This window comes from Lissotriton vulgaris, chromosome 1_1 (genome assembly GCF_964263255.1).
Source record: "Lissotriton vulgaris chromosome 1_1, aLisVul1.2, whole genome shotgun sequence".
NCBI classification, from domain to species: Eukaryota; Metazoa; Chordata; class Amphibia; order Caudata; family Salamandridae; genus Lissotriton; species Lissotriton vulgaris.
Window position 1 is genome coordinate 1128070506 of NC_141685.1, and position 9865 is coordinate 1128080370.

A 9865-nucleotide genomic window follows, 5' to 3' on the forward strand; every position below is an offset into this window, starting at 1 on the left:
CCACGTTGAAACATGTAGTGATGTCAGACAACTATTGTATAGTTAGTGTTTTGTTTGTGTGCTTTGCGAAATGTAGCTGCAACTGCTATTGTTATGTATGATGTAGTGGTACATTTTAAAAATTTCCTTAAAAATATACCCACCCCTAACGAAAATGACCATGCAAGTGGATATGTTGAAATTAGTATATTTATTTTTTTGAAACACAAAACAATATTTATTTATTGAACTTTGTAAATTTTTTTTTTTTAGGATTGTTCATTATAAACTTAAATCTTCCTCTGACTTTTCTTTAACAATTTTAGTAATTTTGCCATTACAAAAGATAACTTCACATATTTGAGGCAAATAATGAATTAGTGCTTCACCAATGTCATCCACCTCTTCGTCCAACATAAACCACTGTATAAGTGTTTGATTTCGTACGTCCATTGATTGGTAAATATCGGTGTTGGTTATTTTCATTGTTATAGTGCTCCAATCTCCGTTTGTGCTTTCCACTCCATATATTTCCACGTCAATTGTTTCTTGTGGTGGCGTTGTTACCTGTTGTAGTAAATAAAGACATAGTTATTTTTTTCCCCTAAAGGTTACAGTGTGTGTCAAAGAGAGTGTTGTAGAGAGAGGCTGTTGTAGAGAGAGACTGTTGTAGGGAGAGGCTGTTGTAGAGAGAGGCTGTCGTAGAGAGAGAGTCTGTTGTAGAGAGAGAGTGTTGTAGAGAGAGAGTGTTGTAGAGAGAGGCTGTTGTAGAGAGAGGCTGTTGTAGAGAGAGAGGCTGTTGTAGAGAGAGAGGCTGTTGCAGAGAGAGGGTGTTGTGTAGAGAGTGTTGTAGAGAGAGAGTGTTGTAGAGAGAGAGTGTTGTAAAAAGAGAGTGTTATAGAGAGAGAGTCTTGTAGAGAGAGTGTTGTAGAGAGAGAGTCTTGTATAGAGAGAGTCTTGTAGAGAGATAGTGTGTGGTAGAGAGATAGTGTGTTGGATAGTTAAAAAGTGTGTTCTTGAAAGAGAGAGAGTGTGTGTGTGGAAGTGATAGAGTAAGGGGTGCGAGAGAGAGCGTGTGTTCCTTACTTTTAATTTGCTGTGCCTTGTCGTGTTCAATATTTTCTGTCCATTAAGTTCATGTACTGTGACATGCGTTAACATCACATATTCTCCAATGTTTATTGAGAATAGAGTAGCTTCCCTCCATAATGTGACTTTAATGTCATCAGTGGAATCTTTTAAGGTAATACATTGTATCGCTGTATTTTGTCCATTGATGAGTACATGTTTACTTTCCTCTTCCTACAAAAAAAAAATTGTTTTTAAATTTCAAAAGCACTGAAGTCAGACTTAATAATTGGTCAAGCATTGAAGACATAGTGATTAAGGGGTATTGCTCTTTTCAAAATACCGGCGTTTTTCCCAAGCATGTTAAAAAAAGATGAACTTTGATGTCTGAGTACGGCGCTCATCTTTAAACACATAACAAATGAACCTTTATAAATGCTGTGTAGATTTTTCACACCTATTTACACACAGTGTTAATTGTTAATATTTGGCTGCTCTACAGATCCTTTATGATTGATAGAAAGCCTCACAAGCATAACAGCATATCTAATGTGTTACAGAGACCACACATCCAACTGCACCCACTCAAAAAAAATAACATCTAAGCACCAAATAGTACACACACACACACACACACAAGCACATTGACAAAGCCAAAATAAATGTTTACAATGGCACAGACAACACCACACACACTAACTGACAACATAAGCAGCGAGACACACAGTACAAAACACCTCTACTTACTTCTGAAATGGTCCCACATACTGTCATAAGACTTCTCACAGTTGCACACTTTATTTCTTTAATTGGAGTAGCAGATGGTGCAGGAGGCTGCAAAATGTTTTCAGCTTCTTGAATTAGCGATTGAGTTAGAGGCATTGCAGGAAATTTTGTAACTTTGCTTTGCTTTGTAATAAGAATTGTGTTGTTTTTAATTATAAAATTGCGTATGAGTAGCCCACAGTTGTTTTGTGTCTGCTGATATAAACTTTCTTGGTAGCACGTTGCTTTAATTGTTCCAGTTTTATCAGCTAGAGACAAATGAAATAGAACTTTATTTTCTTGTTTGTCGTTCTTGTAATTTGTTTTACTTGAGCACTTGATCACATTAACTCTGATGGGTTTTTCATAAGGTTTGTTGTCAATGGTGGTAATGTTAGCGATTTCTTCAATAGTCAACATCTGAAATAGAAATATATGTTACAAACAATGTTAAATACAAATCCATAGTGCTTTATGATCACTGTAATAGCATTCTAAAGTACCATAATTTTGAAGTATGTAATTGGTATATATATGATCTAAGATAGATTGGTAGTCTGTTGTGTAAGTGTCTATAAATTGTGTACATTGCAACTTTGTCTCAAAGAACCCAATTAGTTTGTTAGTTTGTGAATTGCTTTGAGAGACATCCACATTGAAATCTCCCATAATGATGAATTTGTGTTCTGAGTAAAAATTAGTGATAATGGTAATAAAGTCCAAAAGATCAGTAATAAGTTTATGTGGTGGTTTGTAGACTATAATAATAAGGTAATCTGTGCAATTAATCTGTAATGTAAAATGTAAAATGTCTATCCCTTGGTGTGTTTCATAAATAGGTAATATACAAAGATCTTTCTTGTAGTACAGTATTATCCCATGGTTAGTGTTGTATGTATGAAATTTATCAAATATAATATGATCATATTGTTCTACATTAAAATCATTTCCAGTTGACTTCCTTGTCGTGTTGATCTCAGTTAAGCAAATAATGTCTGCTTGCATCATGTTACTATCAGCTATCATTGCTGTGAAATGCTTCTGAAGTGATCGTATATTGTGTGTTATAATATTGAAATGCGCCGTGTATGTATCTAATTGTGGGATAGTTATTTCAAGTTGCATTTCGGTCCTTAATCTTTCCATTTCCTCATTAACTTTTGGGTGTATTATAATTTTAGTTTCATCAAAATTTTGAACGTATACGTTCTGTATACATTTAGCTCTGCTTATAGCAACATAATGTAAATGATTAATTTTGCTGTTATTAAAGTGTATATAAAGTGGTTCTATAGTGTCCCCTTGTGTGCGATGTATAGTACGTGCTGATGCTTGTCGTAAAGGAAATTGTTTGCGTATAACAGTAATAAATTTCTTAGTGTATTGGAAATGTCTAGCTATAGCATGTATTGGTGTCCATGACTTTTCTATTTGTGCATGATATAAATGCTTATATTCTTGCCTTGCTTTTTGCCCCACACTAATATTGTCAAATGATACCCAAACAATAAATGGTGTATTGTTAATAATGTCAACAAATTGTACTATACCAGTTGCGCCATTAGTTAAACCATCGTTTACATCCACATTGCAAGTTAAATCATAACGGAGCTGTAAAGCAATGTGTAATGTATGTGCAAGTCCCATAGTTTTCGTTGGATCCTTAGGCAATTGGTTAAGTATAGTTTTTTTAACATTTTCTGACACATCTGAACTCACAGTATCGTTAGCTACTGTTATATACACTGGATATTCCTTGCTATGTTTATCCAAAACAAGTCTGTTAATTTCATTAACTTCAACATTAGTAGACATAATATATGGGATTGTTTCTAAGAGACTCTCATCAGGTGGCATTTCTCTTTGCTTAATTAGTAGAATATCTTCTTTAGTATGCTTCCCTTCTCTTAATCTGTTTAGTAGTTCTGCAAATTGGAGATCTTCTTTTTGACGCATAATCTTTGTTAATTCAAATAGTTTAAAATGTTCTTTCCATAAGTTAATACTTAAAGGGCCATACAAATTAGTAGAATCCTGAAAAATGTATCTGTCACAAACAGGTTTCAATTGGTAAAAGTCACCAATAGCTATAATTGAAATTCTTTCAAATGGTTAATTTGACGACTTTATTTCTTGTGGTCTGTTATGTATAAAATTAAACATATTTTGACCCACCATAGAAATTTCATCTATAATAAGAACTTTAACATGCATTGAAGTTCTATTTTCATGACTTAGTGGTTTATAATTTAAACTTTGTGAGACAGGTATTTTGAAAGTACTATGCAATGTTTGCCCATGAATATTATGTGCTGCTTTTCCGGTTGGAGCAGTAATTAAGACATGTATATTATCTGGATTTTCACCTGCCTTTGTATTATAGTAGCGTAGTAATGTTTGATGTAGTGCAGTTATTAGAAAGCTTTTACCAACACCAGCCCCTCCAGTGCAGAAAGTATAGCATGGAGTACTTTTAGTTTTTAACAAATACAAGTGATGGTAAACAAAATTGAGTTGTTGACCAGTTAAGTTGTGCATTATATTTTGGTATTTATCATCAGGTAGAATGGAGTTAGTTAAGCTTGGTTCTTCAGTTATTGTTCTAATTCCTAAATCTAATGACAAATCCTATAGATGTTGATTTTCTTTTTGTTCCCTTCATCACATACATTTACTGTTGGTATTAATAGAGGTGATAGAGGAGGGGATATTATACTTTCATTACACTCTTGATTAGTAATGTTTCTAACCTCCCCGTGATTATGGTTATAGATTTTAACTTGTGAATCCACAACATTTTTAACTTGTGGATACCTTTTATAGTAAGTGTCATTGTTTCCGATAATTTTATGTTCTTCTCTCCATGGATAGTGCAACATTAATAGTTCTCTATAATATTCTTCAGGCTCCTTCTCTTTGTTAAATCTGCAATAGCGTATCATTTTTATCCGTTTGCGCTTACTTAAAGCATACTTGCTATTTATATTCTGCATTCCTACATCCTCATCAGTACATTCTATTTCTATTTCTTCCTCATCTGAGCTGTAAAAGTTTCTTTCTGCAAGTAAATCTTCAGAATCATTTATTTCTCTGGTATATTTTTTTTTGCTGGCAGAGTTAAAATTTGAAGCATAATCAGCTAAAGTACACATTTCTAATTTTTTGGGCCTCTTGCAGTACTTAGCAATTTATATTTTCACATTGAATGTCAGTTGAATTTTCGGGCAACAAATTAATAGTTTCCATATCGCGCATTAAATAAGTTCTTTTTTCTGGACGGCTAGTATTAATAAATACAAATGCCCGTGAACCTTTCCGTAATGGGATCTGAAGAATGAGATATGCTGCTTCTTGAGCACTAATTTCTGTGCAGTTGAGGAATTTGTTCCCTATGTGTTTAAGTTGCTCTTTGACATTACTATTGTTTTTCACTTCTTTAGCAGCTTGTGCAATAAGTTTGCTAATTCCTCTTTGCGATTTGCTGATATATGAAATAATATAGACCGCACAAGCATAAGCATCTAGTATAAACTGCAAGTCTATGTTGGCTCGCCAAGCTTTCAAAATCGTACTATTGTAGTTATTAATGAAGCATTCATCTGGTGTTCTTTTTAAAAAAATTGTAGGCTTTTCTAAACTGGTTTGTATAGAAGTTATATATTCTTTATTATCCATCTTAATAACACCTAAAAATTCATCAAAAGAAAGTGTGCTAAAAGTTGCAGTATTCATTGCTTCATGGATACGTTTTAGATTATATTTCCATTGCCTATCTGTCCCTTCAAGTGTCAATGGCTCTAATATGAGAGTATTTGACATAGGATATTTGGGGTATTGATATTTACATGTTCTTTTATCTTTTCAACAGCAATTTTTAGTGTGTCCATGCCTTTGTAAATTTATTAAAGGCTGTAAAACAGTGTCATCTGACTTATTACATTGTTTCATAATCTTTTATTCGGTTACCACTTGTTTGCAACCATAAAAAGTACAATTTAAGTAACAGTCAAAAATAAAAATTAATATAAATACAAGCAATAAATTAAAAATGATTTTGCAGGAACGTAGTAACATGTTATCAATCAAGAATTTGTCGTATCTTGATAACAGTTTTTAAAAGAGTAGCTATGCATTTTGCGGAATGAATTGAGTCCAAGAGTTGCAGAAAGAGAAATGCTTGGAGGCATGACCTAAGGCCAAGTGAGCGAAGAAGCGGTAAGATCCAAGTTTTTCGCTGTAATTTATAGTATGTTCAAAAAAAGGTAATATGTATTGTTGATTGGGTTGATAGTTCATCGCATGGGCAGTTCATAATGTCGCTCGACCAGTTCTGTTTCCGTGGAAAAGAGACCAAGTGAAAGAGGGTGTTAAAGCGGAATCTTGTCAAAAGATATTTTTCATAATTGGACAAATAATACGATAAGTAGGGTTGAATGTTTCTGACGGGTTGAATTGATTGAATTTGAGTATTAAGAGGTTTTACAATCTCGATTGAACTGCGGAGTTCTCTCAGATGGGCCATGCTTATTTTCTTTAGCTCTTTTCTCAAAATATCCTACACACTTGTTGGGTCATCAAAGTATGAGCTACGGCCAAGGTCTCTAAAGAAGTTATCCACATAAGCTAACCAGGGTATCTTTCTCCAGTTCGTCAATGCCATACAGTCCATGATCAGTGAGCGAGTTAGATGACACTCTGGTTTTGACCATATGCGTTGCCATAGAAGAATTGGTTGGGAACGTATATAGTCAATAATGTAGTCCATACCTAGCTCATTATGGGAGGCGTAGATGGGAGCGCTTTGTGGGAGGGCCAGCAAGTATTTGACAAACCTGTTCTCTACCGTTTGAATTGACTCTATTGGGCCGTATCCCCAGACACCCGCACGATATGTGGCCACACTGTGTCATTTTCGTAATAAATTTTTAGGAGTTCAGGGGGTGCAGGTTTGCCAAGTTTTCTGGAAAAGGAGATCAAAGCCATTGTTGCTCGCTGAAAAAGAAGTTTTCTGCTAGCCGTAGCCTGCCGCCAGCTCAAGGAATCGTCCACCAAGATCCCTAGGTAAGGATATGCAGAGGTTTTTTCCAGTCTTGACTTTTCTACATAAATTACTTTAGGGTTCTTGACCTTTGGGCCAATGTGCATGGTGAATGTCTTTTTGATGTTGATTTTTAGGCCTAGAGAGCCCATAAAGGAGCAGTACTTGTTAAGTTGTTTTTGTAGTTGTATAAGTGTTCTAGCAATAATGACCGAGTCATCTGCATAGAGCAGCGTTGGTATTGGGCGGTGATTGATCTGGGGTAAGTCCTGGCTCCCTTCTAGCATAGCCAGCTCAAGTCCATTGGTGTAAAGATTGAACAGAAAGGGAGCCAGTACACATCCCTGCCTTACCCCTTTTTGGATGGAAAAAGATGGGGATAACTCGCCGTTGACTCCAAATCTAACACAGGCTGTTGCATCCGAGTAAAGTTCTCGCAGGATAGTAATGAGTGGTGGGTCTACCTTGAGGTGGCTAAGAATAACCCAGAGTTTGGAGTGCAGGACGCAGTCAAAAGCTGCACTTAGATCAACATACACAAGAAAGATGTTACCTCCTTTAGCTGGAACGTACTTCGCGATCAAAAGGGCAAGATTCAGGGCCTTCTCCACGGTTCCAAGGCCCTTCTGGAAGCCATATTGCAGGTCGTCATGATGTTATTTGTCTGGGCCCAAGTTTGTAATCGGTCCAATACCACCCGGCCCGCAACTTTACCCATGGAGTCCAGAAGGGAAATAGGCCTGTAGCAGGCAGGATCGTTTCGGTTACCCTTTTAAAGATCGGAAGCAAAATGGACGTTGACCATGATACTATCAGCCCAATTGATGTTGCAGCAGAAAGGACCTGAGTGAGGAGAGGCGACCAGAGTTCAAAATTATGTAGGAAAAAATCCAGAGGGACGCCATCTGGCCCGGGAGCTTTTCCAAGTTTGGACGCCGTGAGGGCCTTTACGACCTCCGCATGCGTAAAAGTTATGTTGATCGGGTAGATGTTATTCTCCGACGTATTGTCACTTCTCTGTTTTTCTTCAGAGTCTGATTGGAGGAATCCAAAGATTTTGGAAAAGTAGGAAAAGCATTCGTCTGCCGTGATAGCTACATCTAGGTGCTGGTCCTTCGATGCACCAGCCAAGAACGGGGATCTAATTACTTGCCAGAAAAGAAGGCTGTCCTTGTTCTGGCAACTGAGGTGTAGCTGCACCCAGAGATTGTTCTTAATTTCTTTCTTACGTTACACTCTGGCTGCGTTATAAAGTTTTCTTAAATTAGAGATTTCCAGAGTGTCCCTCAGGGGTCTGCTGAGAGCAGCCTTTAGATCCGAGAGAGCCTTGCGGCATTTTACATTAAACCATCTCTCGGTATTAGTTTTTTTGTTCCTATATTTACCAGTAAACTCCTCTTTGATAATCTGTAAAACTTTCTGAAAGCTGGCCATAATTGTTTGAGGGGAGGAGTCCGTGGATAGACAGTCGAGAACCCATGATCTGGCTTTCTCAAGGACCTGTTCCGTGATTTCGTGTGGATCGACTTTAGCCCATTTAACTGTGTATCCGTTTGTCTTATTCATAGTTAAGGAGTTTTGCGTTAACTGGCTGGTGATTGTAGAATGGAGGGTGACATTTTTAGGAGAGACTGTTACGCAGATGGGGAAGTGGTCACTACTCACATCTGACCCTGTGTAGAAGTTGGTCACTTGGCCCTTCAAGCTCTGCGAGGTCAAGATATAGTCGATGGTAGTTGAAGATCGATCCCCTGCCATGGAATGTTGGAGAAAAGTCTATTGGAGTTTCTAGTAGGTCATTTGCGAACTCAAGCTCTAATGAGGATAAGGACTTGTTTAATTTGTTGCCGCAAGTAGAGTGTTTGTGTGACGTTTGTCTGCTGAGTAATGCTGTTGTGTTGATGAATGGTCCTGTGGTGGTGATGAGTGCTGCTGTGTCGTTGTAGAGTGATATTGTGTTGTTGCTGAATGATGCTGTTGTGGTGGTGTAGAGTGATGCTGGTGTGTTGCCGAGTGATGTTAGTGTGGTGCTGAGTAATGCTGTTGTGGTGATGAGTGGTGCTGTGCTGGTGATGAGTGGTGCTGTGTTGGTGTTCAATGATTACCATCACAGCACCACAACAGTAGCACTTCTCACAACAACTGCATCACTGAGATCCACCAATGCAACACGCAGCAACACCACATTATCACTCAGCACCCCCACAGTACCATTGAGCAACAACACAGCATCACTCTGCACCACCACAGCCGTACTTAGCCCAACAACAGCCTCATTCATACACACTACTGCAGTAGTGAACAGCAACAAAGCATGCTTGTATACCTGTAATTGTGTGTACTACGTTAAAACATGTGGTGAAAGCGTGCACTTATGGCCAGTGGTGTGTATGCCTGTCGAAAGCGTGCACTGATGGCTGTTGGTGCGTGTGTATGCCTGGTGAAAGCGTGGACTGATGACTGTGTGTGTGTGTGTATGCCTGGTGAAAGCGTGCACTGATGGCTGTTGGTATGTGTGTACGCCTGGTGAAAGCGTCCATTGATAGCTGTTGGTGTGTGTACCTGGTGAAAGCGTGCATTTTCTGTTGTGTGACGTATGTCTGCTGAGTAATGCTGTTGTGTTGATGAATGGTGCTGTGGTGGTGATGAGTGCTGCTGTGTCGTTGTAGAGTGATATTGTGTTGTTGCTGAATGATGCTGTTGTGGTGGTGTAGAGTGATGCTGGTGTGTTGCCGAGTGATGTTAGTGTGGTGCTGAGGAATGCTGTTGTGGTGATGAGTGGTGCTGTGCTGGTGATGAGTGGTGCTGTGTTGGTGTTCAATGATTACCATCACAGCATAACTCAGCACCACAACAGTAGCACTTCTCACAACAACTGCATCACTCAGCCCCACCAATGCACCACGCAGCAAAACCACATTATTACTCTGCACCCCCACAGTACCACTGAGCACCAACACAGCATGACTCTGCATCACCACAGCCGTACTTGCCACAACAACAGCCTCATAAATG

General features: G+C 38.1%; 1 protein-coding gene across 1 annotated transcript; it reads right to left on the reverse strand.

Moving 5' to 3' along the window:
- Nucleotides 1–248: 248 nt before the first annotated feature.
- LOC147748752 (uncharacterized) lies at nt 249–2080 on the reverse strand. Its single transcript, XM_086936483.1, has 3 exons — nt 1795–2080; nt 1066–1281; nt 249–546 (listed from the first exon to the last, which is right to left on the reverse strand). The coding sequence occupies exons 1-3, from the start codon at nt 1927–1929 to the stop codon at nt 262–264; spliced, it is 636 nt and encodes a 211-aa protein (XP_086792609.1). The 5' UTR covers nt 1930–2080; the 3' UTR covers nt 249–261.
- Between the last annotated feature and the right edge of the window lie 7785 nt (nt 2081–9865).

Bases quoted from the DNA above. Each gene is read 5' to 3' on its own strand.
- LOC147748752 (XM_086936483.1), bottom strand. From the start codon at position 1,929: ATGCCTCTAACTCAATCGCTAATTCAAGAAGCTGAAAACATTTTGCAG. The intron at 1,282-1,794 runs GTAAGTAGAGGT...TTTTTTTTGTAG, and splicing joins TATGTGGGACCATTTCAGAA to GAAGAGGAAAGTAAACATGT. The intron at 547-1,065 runs GTAAGGAACACA...TTACTACAACAG, and splicing joins CAAGGCACAGCAAATTAAAA to GTAACAACGCCACCACAAGA.